The sequence below is a fragment of the Malania oleifera genome, chromosome 13 (assembly GCF_029873635.1).
Source record: "Malania oleifera isolate guangnan ecotype guangnan chromosome 13, ASM2987363v1, whole genome shotgun sequence".
Lineage (NCBI taxonomy): Eukaryota > Viridiplantae > Streptophyta > Magnoliopsida > Santalales > Ximeniaceae > Malania > Malania oleifera.
The window spans coordinates 8,506,265-8,527,439 of NC_080429.1; the positions used below are offsets into that span (position 1 = coordinate 8,506,265).

A 21,175-nucleotide genomic window follows, 5' to 3' on the forward strand; every position below is an offset into this window, starting at 1 on the left:
ATATATATATATATATATAAATTATTATAGTAAATGGACTCTACGTGATAAATTAATGCATAAAATTTATAAAATATAATATTTCAAGTCAATAATTATAAATTATCATTCTAATTAGAGAAAGCCTAAAAATTTAGCTGTTTAGGAAGGACAAAAAACTTTTGCTATTAATTTAATACATTAAGAAAGTCTCTAAAATATTTTTAAAAATTCAAAAAAGAGGGGAATGTCATTTTTAAAAACCAGATCATTGCCAAATTCATTGCATAATTAGTTCCTTTCATTTCGTAATACGCTAGTTTGACCTGCTTTTCTAGATCTGAAATCTGGACCACTGGATATGATACAAAACCAAAGTAATCCAACGGCAGGCCATCCTCCAATCACAGTGCTGTGCCTACTTTATCACCCTATCCTCATCTCAAAAGCTGCCATGTGTCCTCACACAAGCACCCAACAATTCCTCGCGATAAATGTCAAACAACTTCAAGATTTACTCACTTCCCCCATCAACCACCTCATCAAACGCCACGTGTACACGCTCTTTCTTAAATGACATGATTGCCCTTCCCTCTCCTACTCCCCTCCCTCACCTCTCGCGGCTATTTCATGTGGTCAGTTATATTATCCCCTCTCCCATTCGTTCTTCCTCTCTCTTTGGTTTTCTGCAGATCCGAACACTACGAAAACGAATGCTAATTTTTCTGTAGAGTGTCTGGGGCCAGTTTCTCTCTACAGTTTCGATCAGGTTTGGTTTTTGTTACTTTTTTACTTTTTAAATTTTGTTGGCGAATTATCGTGTAATTTAGCCTGCTGGTTGTTTTGATCTAGGGCTATTTTATAGAACATGGAATTATTCTGTTAGATTTCGATGTTTCGGTATCTGGGTCGGGTAGATCACCCGGTCGGACTTGTGGGTTTTTAGCGATTTGAGTGTAATTAGGGTTTCTAATACAGTTAGTTGAATAGATCTAATAATTTGAGATTGTGTCTTCATGGGATTTTGGGGTTTGGATTTAAATTAAATGTTTGTGATTCTTAAGCGATTGTAATTTGGGGCTGGTTGGTTGTTGAGAGAACTAAGAAAAAACGAAAATTTGATTATCATTGTCTTATGAGTAATGATGTGATTTCTAGAAATGAAGAATTCGGTTGCATTAAGTTGTATAGTTGTTTAGGTATTCAACTGGTTTCACCTATTGTTGCATGAGAAGAAATTATCCGCTGTTTGGTTGGTGGTAAACTTTCTTTGTTTTCCTTTTTTTTTCCCCCCCTCTTTTTTGTGGGGTGGGGGTGTGGCAGAGCGCAAAACAGTGGATATTTGATTATAGTATTATTTTTCAAAGCTCTGGTGGTTGATTAATTTACTTAAACAAGTGATTGTTTAACTTGAACTAAGGCATGTGTTTTTGTTTCGCTGTCTCTGTGTGTGCACGTATGAGCATACATGTTTGAAAGGGTTCTAAAACAATAAAAATCAAGTTTGAGAAGTTTAATTCTACTTGTTTGCAAAGAAACAGGCATTAAGGTATTTTGGGAAATGACTATGTTTTGAAACTTCGGTTCACGTAGTGAGAGGAGGACTATATTGCTGATATCCCTCATTGAATTTCTGCCTTCATGAGCTTTTCTTAGTTAAAAATTGAAGAATGTGTTAAATTTGGATTTTTAACAGTTGGATACGGATTAAATAAGTTGTGTATCTGTGTTGGTGTTGCAGTGCTTTTCCTTTGCCTGTGAAAGCACTTATGTTTTTCGTGCAAGCTGCATTTATGTTTTTCGTGCAAGTTGCTCTTACAATTTCATGACTAAGATCTTGAGTTTCTTCACTTTAACTGGCCATATGTTGCTGTCCGTTGTTGGAATAAGCCTGCTTTTGTGCATGTGTTGTGTGCTTGCAGTTTAGCTTTTGTCTTTATGAGTTGAGTTACCTAGGTTCACTTGAGCTATAAGATTGTATGATCTGTGTTGCCAACTGTTTTGGGGTGGGTTTATTTTATTTATTTATTTTTTATTTTTAACACTGAAACCTGAATTTAGCACCGGATGTATATTTATTTTCTGATGTTCACTATTTTTCCTGACTTTGCGTATGCATGCATGTGTTTGCATGGTTTTGTGAAAATTGTGGCATTTCATCCTGGTGATTCACGTGCAAATTATTGTTTTTTGTTGGTTCCAGTGCAGGGAAAGGCCATGTGAAGTGTTTGAACTGGACAGTGATCTCACTTTTCCTGCTATTGTTAGGTTACTGATTTTTCTGGTGCACAAAAGATGGGTAAATGCAAGGGTTGTGGGAAATTAGGAAGAATGGTGCCAAGGGATCAGATTGTGAGCTCTTATCATTTCGCTCTTCTGCTATCGCCTGTTGTTTCTGTTTGGGACTGCATTGTTCGTAAGATGAGGTACTCCTTCAGACCTGAGTGGGTGTAGGCGTCAGGATTTTAGCAGTATATTAGTTGCCAAGTTGGATACCCATTAGATTTTATTTGAGTGTTGAATAACAAAGAAAGCAAAAAAAACAGTTTTAGGGAAAATGTATACGTCTTAGAGGTGTTCTTCCAAAGGAACAGAAAAACAAAAAAGAAACCTTGAGCAAACAAAACTTCAGTTAGGTGGTTGTTATTGTTGTTGTTAACATGGAGTGTACAAGAGTGCATCCTGTCGTTAGAAAAGTGAAGAAGAAGCCAGTGAAGGATGAGCTGGATCGTATAAAACAGGCTGAGAAGAAAAAGAGACGATTGGAGAAAGCCCTTGCTACTTCTGCAGCCATCCGCTCTGAACTGGAAAAGAAGAAGCAGAAAAAGATGGAAGAACAGCAAAGGCTTGATGAAGAGGGTGCTGCAATTGCTGAGGCAGTTGCGCTGCATGTCCTACTTGGTGAAGACTCAGATGATCCGTGCAAGATTATGCTCAAGAAAGATGAAGTGTTCAACCAATGGAATTGTGCTGGCAATATTGACCTATTTATGGGCAGCAGGAGAGCAGGCCTTCCTCATCAGGGCCGCACTAGATGTTCTCTTGAAGGAATTGGATGGGCGTCTAATGGTCATGGAGATTTTTATGGGTGGAATGACTTGAGCAGCGATGATTGGTCTTTTTCATCTGGTCCTTTTGGAAGAGATTTCCACGCTTCATATTTTGAGGAGGGAGGTTGGGGCACAACAGGGATCTCTGCTGGCCTTATTGCAGCACAGGCTGTTTCTTCACTTCATATTGCGGAAGATGCACATGTGGACACGATCGTCTTTAATAATATGTTGAGAAGTTGAACAAGTTCCCTTGTGATGTGGTCTGATCACTATAGGAGTCTTGATTATAGTTCTCGCAATAATGGTTTTGTATATATTTTTCATGTTGTGCCCTTTTTCCTGGTCTTGCTTGTTCAATACCGAACAACAGTGCTGTATTTTGTTTTCATTTTTCTCTTGGGAGCTTATTTATCTTTTTAGAAGCATCTCTCTGTGGAGTGATTTGCATGACTGTGTGAGACATGGTGAGTCCAGTGTTGTATTACACTTATATAATTACATCTTCTGTGGCTTATGATAATATTAAGGCATATTCTATGGTTTTGACTATTTGATTATACCTTTTTTCTGGACCCGCAAAATGTCAAATTTCTATATTTTTGAGTCTGTTGTTACATAGAAATTAGAAGCTGTACTATTTCAAACAAAACCTTCTCAAGGTGCAAGTGATTTTCAACTGCTCTGCTCTTCGTTTTCAGTATATGCAATTCACACTGGAACCATCATCTTTTGCAATTTCCAACAATGGATATGGATGCTGTGAACATATGATGTGTTTTGGAAATTGCCCCATTTGTTGGATGCTTGCTGTTTGTTTGTTGCTCTACCATGACCCTCCCCACCCACCATTGTCGAGTGTGCCTTCAACATTACGCCCACAGCTTTAGCGGGTACATGTCTCCAATCAGGGTGTGTCAATGCGTAAAGGTCTTTGGGCGCCTTCTCCTACCTGTCCAGCATTAACAGCAGCAGTGGTTCCGACGTAGCTTTCACTGCAAAAAAATAAAATAAAATACAAAGATTGATCTGTGGCGAGCGAGCCTGCCTCATGAGCATCTCATGTTCACGGCCATTTCTTAATGACAGGGAAAGAAAAAGAAAGACATTAATCCTCCATTATTTCAAAAAAAAGGATTGGAGTACTTGTTTGACAAAAGTTGAAGAATCTTGAGGACAACTAGGCAGTCCAATATTTGCCCCATGTGATGTATTTGTAATGATTCTATATCTAGGGTTGTAAGTTATTAAGCCGGGTTGCAATTGACTGGAAACACCTCGTTGCTTGATTCAACCTGATTAGTTACTTGAGCAATTTTGATGAGTGAAGTTTGAATGATTTTATTTTTCATATTGTGAAGTAATAAGAAATATATATATATATATATATATATATCTTTATAATGGATTCAATATTATACATGTGTGATTCATTATTATACATATTTAATTCACATATTTAATATTATTTTACAATTAAAAAAAAAATTGTTGCTTAATTGAGTTGAATGAATTTTCTGAATTTATAACATAGGTTAAACTAAAACATAAATCAATAGCCCAAATAAGATGGCTAAATAAGAACATCCATGTCTAGATGGATAAAACTATTCATATGAAAAGGGTTATGGAATTCAACCATAAATAATCTCTTAACTATTCAACCAAACAAGTAGAAGACTCTTGTGATGTGCTTCCAATGTCAACAAAAAGTAACCCTTCCAAGTAGTATTTAACAACCAGAAAGTTCAACTTGAACTTTTTGAGTAAGTTGAATTTCAATCTCTTTATGTTGATTTAAATATTTCTTTGTATCATTTCAATTCAATTCAGCTTCAATACGCTCATACATTTATCTTTTCCTCCTATCTCTTATATATATAGTCATTTTCTATTATTTTTTTTCACACCAACTCCACCTTCCTCACACCCGCTTATATTACATTGACAGCATTCTGTTTTAAACAGAGTTCTTTGCAAGACACTGCAACTGACCAATAATCTTTAACAGATTAATAGAAAATCTTGCCACATGACCAAATTTTAAATTATTATGTTCCCACTTTGGCTTTAATGGAGCACTTTTTCTATGGAAATTAGTGGAGTAATTGAGTAATACAAGTCATTACTACATTATCCCTCTGTACAGTGCCATACATAGTTAGTAGAAACCATCTCTGCTAAATATACAAGTAAATTAATACACAGATCAAGCCAAATACATTTTGAAGTATTAAAGGGCATATATTAAAGGTTTAGATGTAGCATCACCAAAATTGTTAAGTGAAATCACCAAGTCTTTTTTATCCAAAAAAGGGCCCACCAAAATTTCATTAGGAAGGGTTTCCATACTCTATGACAAAAGGATTAAGCCATATATGGAGAAATGAGAGAAAAAATACTGTAAAATGAATCATCTTTTCAATGTTTTGTCGTCTGTCTTGGGCATGAATGGGGAAATTCAGTTGAACAGGAAAAGAGGAAAATTCTACAGCAATACACAACTAATGACAAGTCAACACTGCTATGCACTGTTCTTAATTAGTGTAGTACACATAGCAAATGATCCTTCAGAGAAAAATACTTCCTCAAATCCCATGACCATTCTGTCGCAGTGGTTCTGCTGTGTCGTGTCGCTCTTGCTGCTGAAGCATGTTCTCTTCCTGATTTTCGATCTCGGAACTACTAGATGGTTTGGCGCCAGAAATTAAATTCTTAAACCAAGCACCTTGGAGTCTAGGTGTGCCTCTTTCTGAACCGTTTGGAGATTCAGGAGTTACTGTCGAGTTAGAAGTAACACCCAAAAGGAATCCATATGCCACTTTGCTGGCTGAGACAATCTGTGTCTTGGCTTGCCTAAACTGCAATACCTCACAAAGTAGTTAGAGCAAACTACTAAAGCTAAGAGATGGTTTGAAAATAAGGCAGCTATGAACATAACTAAAACTTAAAACAGTTCATATTGATCAATGATCCAACATTTCAGAGCATCTCCAGAATACTAAATTTAATGCAGGCCAACTAGGTGTTCATTATTACAGGGACAACACGAAGTGAAACGAAGAGAAGCTGTCAACAGTTTAAAGCCACGCATATTGGGAGCAATTCAATCCATGGATTTATCTTTCAGTTCCAGAGAGTGCAAGAACAACAAGGGCCATCAACCAAATCAGTACAAAGTGACCAAATAGTCATATTGCACCTCGTGATACACATGCATTGAGGTAATAGAAATGATTCCAGTAAAATATAACATACAAATTATAGGAGAGCAACTCACCCGTAGTGCTGTGGTTCCTGCTACGTCCATGGCAGCATCACCAGCATTAGCAAACCGGTTAACCCATCCTGTTACAGAAGTTGTAAGTACATCCTCTGCCTTGGCTTTAAAAGATACAACCATTACTTTATGGCAAAGGCAGGTATTTCAATACAATTTTAAAAAGGAAAAAAAATTTAGCAACCAACACCTTCCCCCACCCCTCTCAAAATAAAATTTCTTGAAAAAAAAAAAAAAAAAAGGAGGAAGTATAAATCCTCAAACTCATGGTACACATGGGACAGTTAATCTTTTCAAACTGCACGTGCCATTGCTCAAACTTTGTGAAAATAATAATTGCATCCTTCTATTTGAATACAAAGACCAACACCTTCCCCACCTCTCTCAAAATAAAAAATTCTTGAATAATGAGTTGACCAATATTTAATGGCCACTTCACATTTTCTAATTTGGCCACCCTTAAATACTAGTTCATTTAAGGTTATAACAAAGTTTACTTTCTTACTTAGGTGCAAGGTGAAGATCATAAAGGACAAAACCTCCCTCTCCCCACCACCCCAAAAAAACCCATAAAAAAAAATATAAAAAAAAAAAAAGCCATGCATGCACAAACAAAAAAATATAATTATACATTTTTTAATACATGCTTGACAAGCTGAGAATGCAAACATAGTTTCCAAGACAAGCTTAATAAAGCTAAAACATAAATAATAAATCAGAATGGCAATTGAGAATTATAAAACTAAGAATAAAGTCATAAGTAATGCACAGGTTATCAAATAGGAGGAGGATCCTGCAATATAGTTCAAACCACTGAAACTGGAAAATTTTGGTCCAACTCTCCAACACAAGCTTTACCAAAATGGATATTTTTTACACATGAATTGGACAACCAAACTCCATATTTAATGCATTGAATTACAGAAAATTTATACATACTGGAAACTGTTTCAATATCACAATGGTATGATGCTGACAAAATCTCATTCAGAAAAATCAATGTGAAATTTAGAAGACCAAAGTACATTTCAAAGAAATAAAGAAAGTGTTTAAGTTGACTGAATTTTCAATTTATCTAGCCACAGAGATGTTAGAAGTGTTAATTAATTGTCATTGCATCCGCTTGTTAATGCCATTGTCATTACATCTACTGCTTACTTTACAGAACATACATTAATTATTATCACATCTACGGCTTACTTTACAGAACATACATAATTATTACCTTAATATCTTCTTGATGCTAAGTCGCTAACATAAATAAAAATGGAAAACACCGGCTAAATTGAGGGTGACAGATTGGTATTTAACTAAACCACACTTAGCTATATGATGTTGGCTATGAAAAAAGCAGAAAATTATTCCAGGAGGGCAAAAAACCCACACACAGAGATTTTTATTTTTTTAAAGAAAATGGTATTGAATTTGTAAGAAAAACTTGGGAATGTATATAGAATATCCCTTTCAGTTTGCTTTAGCATAGGGAATAAACACATGTTTATTGAGGCAAATTTAAACATTTTTATTGAAGGAAAATGTGTGATGTACTGTGTAAAATTTTTCTTGGGGCATGAAAAAATTACACTCTTGGTTGGGGGGCGGGGGCGCAATTGCTAGGGCATTAGTGTGAGTAATTTACATTTTTTATGGAAATTGTTTAATTTACTACAGTATCCACTTTCTTCCAAACATTCCAGTGCCCTCCACTTCCTTCTCTTTGGGTCTACCGCTAACCATGAAAATTTTGCACCCATTGTTTTATGCACAGTAAATGGTTCATTCATCAATCACAAATGACTGCAAGTAGTTATGTGTGCAGTCCAGTCATTTGCTCTGCAGAACTAACAGCTAAACAAAATCAAGTAATAGAAAAGGAAACACAAGGAAAAGAAAACACGAAAATGCCAATGTTGAATGGAATGTTAAGTGTACAGAGTAAATTCATAGGCACCACACCGTGTCTAATACTTATTGGCTGGCTATGAAGATAGCTCCTCAAATTTTAGAAGAGAAGTCAAAATGTTTATGGCCAGTTAAAGCAAGCTCATGAGCATGTCACAAGCAACTCGTGCTCAAGTTATACTACAGCTTGACTTGACTCTATTACGATTCAAGTCAAGATCAAGTAGCTTGATGAGTTTGAGCTCGAGTTTGCACAATACTACTTACAGGCATAATTGAGCTTTAGTTATGTTACTGTCCTTTTTTATGTATTTAAGCACGTGAGAGAGATACAAATGCTCCACAGCATTCAAGGCATATAGTGTTTCATTTTTATTTTATTTTTTTGTAAATTTTAAACTTAAAAAAAAAAATGTAAACACTGAAAATACTAAGGCTGCTAGAAAACTTTGAGTAAATAATATAAAAATAGTTTTGCATTGACTTTAGTTTTGGGAGGACATGAAACCTTTCAACTCGCTGAATTAGTTGTAAACTTGTAATAGATTATACCACACATACTGACATACATATGTGTGTCTATGTCTATACATATATGAAAGAGAGATAGAGATTGAGAGAGATTAAGTAAAAAGGAAGTACAAAGACGATGAGAAATCCTCAGAAAACAAAACATAAACAAAAAAGCTAATACAACAAGAATATATATATATATATATATATATTAGAATTTATATATTCTATACATATACTCAATCTATATTTTATTATTAAGCGAAAATATTACCCGAAACTCCAATTTTCATTCCAAAAATTCCTTGGCCTCTATATTTTTTTAAAGAATATCCTTTATCAGTATTATACCTAAAATATTTTTGAAAATTGTGAAAACTCATTGAGAGGAATATTTTAATTAAAAGCAACATCACTACTCCAAATTTCTTTTCAAACTTATTTTTGACCCTTACTTTTTCTGAAAATACCCATCTTACATCATTGTTTCTTGGAAGTACCTAAAGACAAAAGCTACCCACTTACCCAACCCCCTCCAAAAAAAGAATTCACAAAAAAAAAAAAAAAAACCAATGACAAAATGGGTGCATGGAGGCTAGCAGTATTTTATATGCAATAGAGTCTAATCGAGCTAACATAGAGTTGTACTCATAGTCCAGCCCATTTCGAGTTCAATAGTTATAAGATTGATGGAGTTTAAGTTGATTTTTGAGCTTAAAAATTCCAACTTAAGTCAAGTTCGATTATCCACTATGTCAATGCGCGTGATTTGAATATGCCCCTAGTTTTAACTAGCAAAAAATAAACAAAGGTTCGGAAAGGAAAAAAAAAAATGATCTTAAATGAAGTTTCAGTTACAATATGAGCATGTGTGTCACTCTGTGTGTGTGTGAGTGTGAGAGAGAGAGAGGTGAAGTGAAAATTACCTGGAAGTTTTGGCACGCCCAACCTCTCACATAACTCATCACAGAAGTGATTACAGTTCTTTGACAGCAAGTCATATGAGCTTCCAGACCATTCTCTGCTAAGTTCTCTCAAGATTTGATTTACCTTGAAAATTGAACAGCTTGTTTTCCCAAGGACAACACACTCACGATATGTATACATTGGATTTTTCCCAGACGGGCAACTAAAAACTCCAGTTCCTTGTTCACAAAACCCAAATGACCATTCCTCATCTCCATACACCTATTGAAAATGCAAAGGCAATCAGATGAGTTGAAACTCTACATGCATATCGCTAAGCATAACATAGAATTATAGCAACATCTAAATATGCATCTGACGGTAAGCGCAAAAACAAATAAATAGAAATGTGAACTCCCTTGGACTACATGGAAGCCCATGAAGGCCATTTATAGATAGCCTAGAGATAAAGCAGAATTTGTTTCTCATATTTCATAGTGATGTTGAGAGAAATGCATTTAAATTCGGAAATTGTGAGGACACTATTGCATTTCCCCAGCACAAAGTTCAAAGATGCCTGAGAAATATGTCTCACATGGTTACTATGGGGGTGTGTGGTTTGCGACATCTTTCAACATTCCCAAGAATGTGATGCCCATTGCATTTTATTCCCACGTTTGTTTGGCACCGAAATATGACATTGGGGTTGGGGGGGGGGGGGGGAGGGAACATTCCTAGGAACAAAGGAGGGGGGGGGGGGGAACATTCCTAGGAACGAAGGATTCCCACAAAACATGGACACCCCATGCCCACCCTCCCCCATAAGTTTCATCGAAATCCCATTTCCATGGGAATCCCTTTTTGTGATCAAATTACCCTTGTACTTTCACTAATCTGATGTATATGTCCCCTTTAAGCATAACTAAACAACACAGCACAGTCCAATTCCATTCAATACACTGTCTTCTTCTTCCCTGCATCTTCTTCCCTTTTTTCTTTTTTGAGGGCTCTCTGTAGTTGTTCATTTTTAAATGCATGTTTTTTTTTGTTTGAGCGCTTGGGGGTGTTTGAATGGCTGCTCAGTAGATTTTCTAGATGAAAATGGAATATGTTTTTTTAATAACTAGTAAAATGTAATTGTAAAGCATTCATCTCTGCTAGCCATTGATTAAAACTTTATATATTCACAAATTCTTTCATTGCTGGTTTAGCTTGGCTGCAGAAGCATGCGTCTTAGTGATGTATACCCTATCTTGATTTTCTTTAGTGATGCAAGTGTACCCTATCTTGCTTAGGCATCTCAATCTTGATTTTTGTTAAATATTCACTAATGATGATTATGTGTTGGATTTTTTTTAATTTTTTTGTTTATTATTTTGTAATGATTGAAATTTGAAGGACATAGATTCAATTTTATACATATTCATAATAGATTTTTATGCTAAAAAACTCTATCATTCTTCATATTCTGTTCCTACACAAGTCAAAGGTATAATGATAAATCTTATTAAAATGCTTGCCAGATTCTCATGTTGAACCAAACACAGACATGGGCATCATGTGTACATTACTACGAATGTTACAATATAAACCAAACAAAAGTATTTCCATGAGGCAAGCATCATCCTATTCACAAGAATGAGATTACTGAGAATCTCATTCCGTGAGAATATTTTTTACGTAGCAAACTAAATGCAATCCTAAAGGAAGTGGAAGGAAAACAAATTATTTGTATAAAACAAAATGATGATAACAATCAATTGATGCAGTCAACGTTAGTGTCAACACTTAAGCTTAATGTAAATAAGATTAATGCATGTTCAAAAGAATCACCCAGTTACACCCCTGACCCCACACAAACAGCCCCAACTAATAAATAATTTAAGTATCACTATTTATGTCTCTTACAAATCACCAGCCAGAATAACCTTTTCCAGTGAACCTAATCTCCAAGACTAAGTTTGAGACAACAATTAAACAAACTAACTCTATAAATGAACTATGGTTTGAGTCATGGCACAGGAAAAAAAAGCATCCAAAATATTCTGGCAAATTATTGTTAATATCAATAAATCAACTTCTTCAACATGTGCAGAAATTACTGCACAATCACTGCAAGTCGCATGTAAAACTGCCATCTTGGCAAAAGGTTGGAATGGTGTCTAGGAAGAGGGGGTCTGACCCCCTTCCCATCCAATGAAGATTGCATCTTGGAACATTAGGGGCTTAAACAAGCCCCTGAAGCAAAATGGGATCTCGGATCTCATTAGAAGAAATAAACTGGATGTCCTTGGCATTCTGGAAACTAAAATGTCTGACGTCAAGTTGAAAGCCATGATGTGGAAGAAGTTTAGACTCTGGGAACAGGTTAATAACTTTGAGCTACATGGTGCTGGGAGAATTGTGGTATTTTGGAATCCTGGTACTGCTGTGGTGCAAGTATGTCATATGACTGCTCAGGCTATTCACTGTTCTGTGAAGTGTTTAGTCACTTCTAAAAGATTCTTTGTCAGCTTCATTTATGGTTTCAACTCTCTGGTGGCAAGAAGAGGGCTTTGGTCTGATATTATTCATTCTAGATCCTCCTTTGCTGGACCTTGGCTCTTGTTGGGAGATTTTAACTGTGTGCTGAATGCTGAAGAAAAGAGGAATGGGGTTCCCCCATCAGATTATGAAATGAAAGATATGAGAGAATGCTTTAATGTTGCAGGGCTTTCTGATATAAACTCTTCAGGGTGTTTCCTTACCTGGTCGAATGGAAGGGTGTGGTAAAGCAAGCTTGATCGGGTGATGACTAATCAGGCCTGGCACTTGGAGGGTTTGAAGGCTTATGTAAATTTCCAGTTCCCTGGAGTTCTGTCTGACCACTCAGTATCCCTTGTCTCCCTGTTTGAGGAACTACAGCTGGTTAAATTGCCTTTTAAATTTTTTAACATGTGGTCTAACCATGTGAATTTTCAGGAAATCATCTTGGAAGGATGGAGGGTTGATGTGATGGGGTGCAAGCAATTCTGCCTTGTCAAGAAACTCCAGGCTCTGAAGAAACCCTTGAAAGAACTGAACTCCCTTCACTTCTCCCATATCTCTGAGAGAACTGATATGGCTGTAAAAGAATTGATAGAGGCTCAGCACCTGTTGCATGATGACCCTGGTAATGTTGAGTTACAGAAGGAACTGGTAATTAAGAAGGCAAAGCTCTTAGAATGGAGGAGGCAAACAGATTGTTCTGTGCTCAGGTATCAAAGTGCAAATACCTTAAGGAATGTGATAGAGGTTCTGCATTTTTTCATGCTCTGATGCGAAGAAATTCCAATAGAAATCATATTGCTGCCATCACAAAGGCCAATGGGGAATTAACTAAGTCTTATGACCAGGTCATTGAGGAATTCTTGTGTCACTATAGACTGCTGCTAGGTGAGGAGGTGCCTTGCACTGGTGTAGATGGTCAGATTATTGCTAATGGTCCTTTACTGAGTGATTCTCTGAGTGCCCAAATGATTGTTCCTATCACTGATGAGGAAATCAAGGAGGCTTTGTTCGACATTGGAGATGAGAAATCTCCTGGACCTCATGGTTTCTCTGCAGGTTTCTTTAAAAAATCGTGGAACACTGTTGGGGTTGATTTCTCAAATGCTGTGAAGGAATCCTTTGAAAGTGGAAAGCTACTTAAGCAGATCAACCATACCAGTATTGCCCTTATTCCTAAGACGAACCATGCTTCTGTGGTTAATGATTACAGGCCAATCTCTTGCTGCAATGTGATATATAAGGTGATATCGAAGGTGATTGCTGCTAGACTGAAGCCTGGTTTGGAGGAAATTATAAATCCTGCGCAGGCTGCTTTTGTTAAAGGAAGAAGTATGGTCGAAAATATTTATTTAGTTCAAGAACTTGTTAGGGGATATGCAAGGAGGAGGGTTTCCCCTAGATGTATGTTTAAAATTGACCTCAAGAAAGCCTATGATTCTGTTTCTTGGTCTTTTTTGAATGATATGCTGCTGCAGCTGAATTTCCCCTCTGTTATGATATGTTGTATAATGGAGTGTGTCACTACCACTGCCTATTCTATTTCCCTGAATGACAGGCTCCATGGCTTCTTCAAAGGAAAAAAAGGTCTCAGACAAGGGGATCCTTTGTCTCCACTTCTGTTTGTCATTTGTCTGGAGTACCTATCCAAACTGCTGAAAGCTGTGGAAAGGAAACCAGAGTTCCACTTTCATCCGAAGTGTGAAAGTAGTATTACTCATTTAGCTTTTGCAGATGATCTAATGCTCTTCTCAAGAGGGGATAGCTCTTCTGTTGGCTTATTAATGAAATGTCTGAAGCTGTTTGCTTGCTGCTCTGGGTTATCCACAAACTGGCTGAAATCAAATATGTTCCATGCTGGAGTGAAGGAGCAGGATTTGGAAGATCTGCTACAGCTATCTGGGATGAGTAAAAGGACCTTTCCTTTCAGATATTTGGGTATCCCATTAGCTGCTTCTAGACTAAATTGTGCTCATTATGCTCCATTGGTCGGTAGAATTGATAACCTGTTTAAAGGTTGGCCTGGACAGACACTTTCATATGCAGGAAGATTGGAGTAAATTAATTCAGTAATCCAGGGTGTGCAATGCTTCTGGCTTGCCATATTTCCTATTCCAAAGAATGTTCTTGAGCAGATAGTGAAACTCCGTAGGGTGTTCCTGTGGGGTGGGAAAAGGAAACCCATGGCTGCTTGGAGGGAAGTCTGCCTCCCTAAATCTGAAGGAGGGCTGGAAGTGTTTGACTTGAATGCGTGGAACCTTAATCTTCTTACGAAAGCTCTTTGGAATGTTCATTCGAAGAAGGATTCGCTATGGACAAAATGGATACACCAGATTTACCTTTCAGAGTCTGATATTTGGGGAATTACATCAAAACATGGTGACTCTCCACTTTTTAAGAAGATGGTGGCAATCAAGTGCTTGCTGCTGCAACAGTATGGAGGTACTGAGGAGGCTATCAGACTATTGTCTCGCTGGGACTTGGCTAATAGGTCCCGAGAGTGTTATGACTTTTGGAGAACTAAAGGAATTAAGGTTCTTTGAGTGAAGGAAATCTGGAAGAGTGGATGCACGCCCAAATATGCATTCATTCTTTGGCTGGGATTAAAAGGGAAGCTGTACACGAATGACAAACTTGTTGGTGATGAGGTTGATCATGCCTGTGTGCTTTGCCGTGAGGAAGTTGATACAGGCAACCATCTTTTTTTTCTGTGTAAATTTCATTAAGGGTATGGAATCAGATTAGAGAGTGGCTGGGACTGAAAAGAGCTATGACTTCTTTAAAACCTGCTGTTAAATGGCTCCACAAAGAAGTTAAAGGAACTGGACACCAGGCAGTGGGAAGGAGAGTTGGACTTGCTACTACTGTGTATTTTTTGTGGCATTTTAGGAACAGGAAAAAGTTTGAAGGGGTTGACATATCTCATGAGGACTTGGTCAGGGTGATCCAAAGACATGTCTTTAGAATTGTTTTTGACAAATATGACTTGTATTCTGTTAACTAGAGAACTTATGAGTATGGATTAGCTTGTACTTTGGATGTTTACTTTTGGATGGCCAGTTTGGCCCCTGGGTATGCCCGGGTTACCTTGTATTTTCTTTCATGATTGGGGTTCTCCCCCCCTTGTACAGTGGCTATATTCTTTGATCAATATATTTACCCATTTTGATCAAAAAAAAAAAAAAAAGGTTGGAATGGTTATTACTTCTCCACAACAACAAAAATTCAAAACATATAATAGAACCAATTAGTAAAGCATGCATGCTCAGGCACTTATTAACTACCTAAAGAACATAAGAATTCTGCAGAAAATATGACTTCATAGCACGTTCAACAGCTACCATAGCCAACATAAACCCAAACATTAAACCTGTCAAGCTTGGTTATCTAGACTCTTGGCAGCTTAAACAATCACCTTAAAAAATGAGATGCAAAAAATATTTAAGCACATTACAAACTCTCCAGTGTTCATATTTGAACTAGGTCTCCACTTTCTTTTAACTCTACAATAACAACAAGAAGCCTTAAGAAGTCCCACTAGGTGGGGTCGGCTACATGAATCCTTTTCCACCAATTCACTCGATCCAAGGCATTTTCCTCTATTAGATTAAGGGCTATTAAATCCTTCCTCACTACCTCATTCCAAGTAATTTTAGGTCTACCCCTACCCCTTTTCATGCCAGAAATCATAACTAACTCACTCCTCCTCACGGGTGCTCTACTAGGCTTGCATTTTAAATGCCCAAACCATCTAAGTCGCCCCTCCCTTATCTTGTTTTCAACCAGTGCTATGCCTAAATTTTTGCGTATATGTTCATTTCTTACTTTATCTTTTAATGTTAAACCACTCATCCACCTTAGCATACACATCTTAACAACTTTCATTCTTTGTATATGTTGTTTCTTAGTTGCCCAGCATTCTGAACCATAAAACATAACTAGCCTTATAGTCGTCTTATAAAACTTTTCTTTTAATTTTAAGGGTATTCTACAATCACACAACACACCTGACACACTCCTCCATTTTACCCAACCTATCTTAATTCTATGTACTACATCTTCTTCAATTTCCCCTTCACCTTGCATAAAAGATCCAAGATATCTAAATCTATTAGTGTTATTAATCTCTTGATTATCCAGTTTAATCTTTTCTCTGTTGCTACTCCTTACATTACTAAAATTGCATTTCATATATTCAGTCTTATTCCTACTTATCCTAAACTCTTTAGACTCTAACATGGCTTTCCAAAGTTCTAGCTTAGATTCCACTCCGCTTTTACTGTCACCAATCAACACAATATCATCTATAAACAACATACACCGAGGGATCTCATCTTGGATATTCCTCGTAATATCATCAATTACTAAAGTAAAAAGATAAGGACTCAAGTAAAATCTTGATGAACACCTATTGAGATTAGGAACTCTCTAGACTCTCCTCCTACAGTTCTGACGCTAGTCACTACTCTATCATACATATCCTTAATGACCTCTGTATATCTACTGCAAACTCCCTTCTTTTCTAATTCCCACTAAAGCACTTCCCTAGGTACTCTATCATAAGCTTTCTCTAGATCAATAAAAACCATATGCAAGTCCTTCTTCTTTTCCCTAAACTTTTCCATTAAACTTTTTAAAAGATAAATAGCTTCTATTGTTGATCTCCCACGCATAAACCAAATTAATTTTCTGGAATCTTCATTTCCAATCTTATTTTATGTTCAATTACCCTTTCCCATAATCTCATTGTATGGCTCATAATCTTAATTTCACAATAGTTATTACAGTTTTGAATGTCGCATTTGTTTTTATACAGAGGTACTAATGTACTTTTCCTCCATTCTTCTGCCATTTTTTTGGCTTTTATAATATTATTGAATAGATTAGCAAACCAAATAATTCCTTTATCCCCTAAACATTTCAAAACTTCAATTGGTATTTTATCTGGTCCTATAAATTTCCCACTTTTCATTTTTTTAACGTCATCTTAACTTCAAGGACTCTAATTTTACGAATAAATCTCCTATTTTTAATCTTCTCTTCTTTGTTATTTCTAAGTTCAATCTTTCATTTTGGTTTTCATTAAACAACTTATCAAAGTATCTCCGCCACTATTCGTTTATGTCTTCTTCTCTAATTAAGAAATTATCATTGTCGTCCTTTATACATTTTAGAAAACCTAAACCTTTGCATTTTCTTTCTCTAACTCTGGCAAGTCTATAAATGTTTTTTTCTCCTTCTTTTGTGTCTAGCCTAGTATATATGTATCATAAGCTCTATGTTTAGCTTCATCGATATTTTTTTTTTTTTTGCATTTTTTCTCACTTCTTTATATTTTTCAAGATTTTTTGTATTTCTACAATTATATCATATCTTATACCAAATTCTTTTTGTCTTAACGGTTTTTTAGACTTCTTAATCACACCACCAACTTGCTTTACTATCCAAGTATCTTCCTTTGGACTCACCTAAAACCTATTTTGCTATCCTTACGATAGAATTCACCATTTTATTCCAAATAGTATTTGCGTCAACCTTATCTCCTATTGTCCAATCACATTCTTTGTTCATTTTATCTTTGAATTTTACTATATTATCTCCTTTCAAGTTCCACCATCTAGTCATCTTGCGTCGATTTATGCTACTCCTCTTCCATTCTTTAATATGTATATCTAATACTAAGACTCCATATTGTGTAGCCAAACTTTCACCTGAGATAACTTTACAATCCTTACAAGATATACAGTCCTGTTCTTAGTTTAAAAGAAATCTATTTGCCTTCTATTATACGCACTCTTAAAAGTTATTAAATATTCATCTCTTTTTATAAAGCAAGTATTCAATATAACCAAATCGTAAGACATGGCAAAATCTAAGATTGTATCACTGGACTCATTTTTATCTCCATATCCATAGCCTCCATGTATCCTCTCACAGCCTATATTATCTATCCCAATGTGACCATTCAAATCAACTCCTATGACTGTCTTTTCAAACATCGGAATCTCTTGTAAAATACTATCCATATCTTCCCAAAACTGTTTTTTCAGATTTTCTGCTAAGACTATTTTGGGGAGCATATGCACTAATGGCATTCACTATCTCTAGGCCCAAAACTAACTTGATTGTAATGATCCTATCCCCTATTCTTTTAACATCTACTACATTATCTTTTAGGTCTCTTTCTATAATAATACCTACTCCATTTTTATGTTTCTCTTTGCTAGTGTACCAAAGTTTAAATCCTGATTTTTTAAATTTCCCTAGCTTTTTCTCCTATCCATTTCGTCTCTTGAAGGCAAACTAAATTAATTTTCCTTCTAAACATTATTTCCACTAAATCCATACTTTATTTTAACTTCAAGTTTCAAAATCTAAATCCAAGTCAGCCCCAAATTAACAGAATGAATGAGAAACTACTTTTGGCAGGTTAACTAAGATATATAATATATGTTATGGTTCCAGCAAAGATAACTGTGTGGGGACCATATGTTGTGGTTCAAGCAGCTTAAACATATGTTGTGGTTCCAGCAAAGATTATAGGAGATGATATCAAAAGGTGAGTATAATGGGATTTCACGAGTCATGCTTAAGTAGTGATAAATGTAGTGGGGCCACAGCCCAGGGAAAAATCCTTAAAATTCAGCTTATGCATGGAGAGAACCATGATCTATGGAACAGAAACTGTCCATTGAACTGGTTGATCAGATAGTTTAGTGCAAGCATTCAACTGGTAGGATTACTTATCAAATTTCCTAGACCTACTAAAAATCAAAATCCTATCAAATTGCCTAGACCAACCAAAAATCAAAATCCTTCCTCCTATGAATGATGTTAATAAACCATTTTCAGCACAAACAGAACCAGTTGACTAGATGGTTGGATTTTCCAATCAAAGACCAAACACATAAAGTGCAGCATTTATAACAGCTGGAATTCATCAATTGCTATCAATGCCAGGAGACAGAGCAAGGTCCATGGAAACAATAACCGTGTCCTAGAAGAGTAAAGCAAGGGATGGGATAGATTAATGGTTTTAAGCTTGATTGAAAGGATGAGTTGACAATAACCAAACTTCACTTTTCTCTGGCCAGCAGCCAGAGATGCATTTATTTGCAAACAAATAGGGCTTGGAGTTCAAATAAGAGACACATCAATAAACCATTCTTTAATCCCTTGGGTCACAAAAGGATGACAGGTCTGGTTGGGATTAGGAGAATTGATAAACGACATGCCCACAAGATAAAAGCAGCTGGAAGAAGTGCCCAGTGGGTTATACATCCCATTTCAAAAAAGAAGTACATCTCCAATCGAAAGGCCCCAAACTGATCAAGGACAACATAACACAGCCTGCTAATTTTCCAAACAGAAAAAAAAAATGATACAAAAATTCAATCAAAAAGACGTGAGAAGCAGCCCAATAAGAAAGAATTCTTCCAATTTAAACTGGATCAAAATATCTAACTTTATATTCACAAATCACAAGCGTCAGCGTACCATGAACACTGGCAATGAACATCACAGGCCATGTACTCCAGATCCAAATCACTACTTTTCAAATTAAAAAAGCAATCCAGAGAGAGAAAAAAAAAACACAAGCCAAACACAATCAGGCCGAGCCCCAAAAAAAAAAAACAAACAAAACAAAAAACAAACAACAAAAACAACAAAGATTAAAAAAAAAAAAAAGGCGCACGCGAGCACTCACAATTTCTTCATTTTAATCATACCAGAGCACCCAACACAAAAACTAAACCTGAGATTCCCTCCACAGTCCCGCATTAACCATAAAGAACGAAATATATACAAGCAGATTGATAAAGAATGAGTTGTATGCACATACAGAGAGAGAGATACCTGAACGGCGCTGTGGAAGATACCGCCCAAGCCAATACCATCCTTGAAGATCTTGTTGATCTGAAGAATGGTGTTGTTCGTCTTATCCGACCCACTGTTCGTCACATCATAAATGTGCAGTATCACATCCATCATCTTCCAATCCCGACCCTCTCCCCCACCCCCACCCACCCACCCACTCTCACAATCGATCCAAAAACCCTAACCCCTCTCTCCTCCCTCCCCTTCTCTCGCCGGAGGAACCCAACTCAAAAACCGAAAACGCTCGCAACAACCTAAACACAGAAAACACTATCCAAACTTCAAATTGCGCTCTCAAAATGCGCAAATTTCTGGATTTTGTTTTCTTCGCATTGTTCTCTTGGGAATCCTAGGGTTTCTTCACAATCATGGCAGAAAGGGAATGCAAGGATTGGGGGTGGGGGTGGCAATGGTTATTTATTTTTTTAATTGTTAAAATCATTTTTGGGGAAAATAACGGCCTGTTGGCGAATGGACCCTGGAAGAGGGGAAAATTACGGAAATGCCGGGGAAATTTTGCAATGATTCGGATAAAGGGACCCACCAAGGCACGCACGCCGCCATCATTTTAACCGTTAGGCACCGACAGCCAGCATATGGCTTGTAGTGTGAATTGACCACTGCGCCCCTGCATTGGGATTAGAACGCTGTCAAATCCCTGCCAAAATTATTACTTTTTTATTTTAAAATAATTATAGTGTTACTTTATTAATATATATTCTTGTTAATTTTTTTTGTCTTTTATAATTTATAATTAACTCCAAGCAATAAATAACAACGAAATCAAGTCATAAATATAATCAATTTCACAAATTGCCTCTTGTGGTTTCTTACATTTTGAGCAATATTATTAGGAATTAACATTATAATTAAATTTTAAGAACTCATTTTAAAATTTGAAAAGTGTTATGAATGGATAAGTATTATAAATAGATGAGTGTGACTGTTATTCATCCATATTTTTTTCTACTCCTATGAACCTATCATATATGTTTGCGCTAATTCATATCCCTATGAACCCCCTTCATATATTTATACTAATAAAGTTAATATTTGCTAGCTTGTGAAAGCTATAGATACTTTGTATAAGGTCATATTATAATTCCTTCCGAAATAGTAAAACTTTGATCCAATCCGTTTG

The 21,175-nt window shown here is 36.3% G+C and overlaps 2 protein-coding genes across 2 annotated transcripts; one reads left to right on the forward strand and one right to left on the reverse strand.

The window, feature by feature from the left end:
- Nucleotides 1-466: 466 nt before the first annotated feature.
- LOC131146807 (uncharacterized) lies at nt 467-3,581 on the forward strand. Its single transcript, XM_058096601.1, has 2 exons — nt 467-748; nt 2,183-3,581. Exon 2 carries the CDS (start codon nt 2,640-2,642, stop codon nt 3,270-3,272), a length of 633 nt encoding a protein of 210 aa, XP_057952584.1. The 5' UTR covers nt 467-748; nt 2,183-2,639; the 3' UTR covers nt 3,273-3,581.
- Nucleotides 3,582-5,428: 1,847 nt separating this feature from the next.
- On the reverse strand, nt 5,429-20,444 carry LOC131146808 (deSI-like protein At4g17486). The gene is made up of 4 exons (XM_058096602.1): nt 20,014-20,444; nt 9,651-9,912; nt 6,310-6,377; nt 5,429-5,890 (listed from the first exon to the last, which is right to left on the reverse strand). The coding sequence occupies exons 1-4, from the start codon at nt 20,146-20,148 to the stop codon at nt 5,618-5,620; spliced, it is 738 nt and encodes a 245-aa protein (XP_057952585.1). The 5' UTR covers nt 20,149-20,444; the 3' UTR covers nt 5,429-5,617.
- Nucleotides 20,445-21,175: the final 731 nt, after the last annotated feature.

Coding starts and splice junctions, on each gene's coding strand:
- LOC131146807 (XM_058096601.1), top strand. CDS start 2,640: ATGGAGTGTACAAGAGTGCATCCTGTCGTTAGAAAAGTGAAGAAGAAG.
- LOC131146808 (XM_058096602.1), bottom strand. CDS start 20,148: ATGATGGATGTGATACTGCACATTTATGATGTGACGAACAGTGGGTCG. Junction 9,913..20,013: donor TCTTCCACAGCGCCGTTCAG/GTATCTCTCTCT, acceptor CATTTTCAATAG/GTGTATGGAGATGAGGAATG. Junction 5,891..6,309: donor CAGGAACCACAGCACTACGG/GTGAGTTGCTCT, acceptor GAGGTATTGCAG/TTTAGGCAAGCCAAGACACA.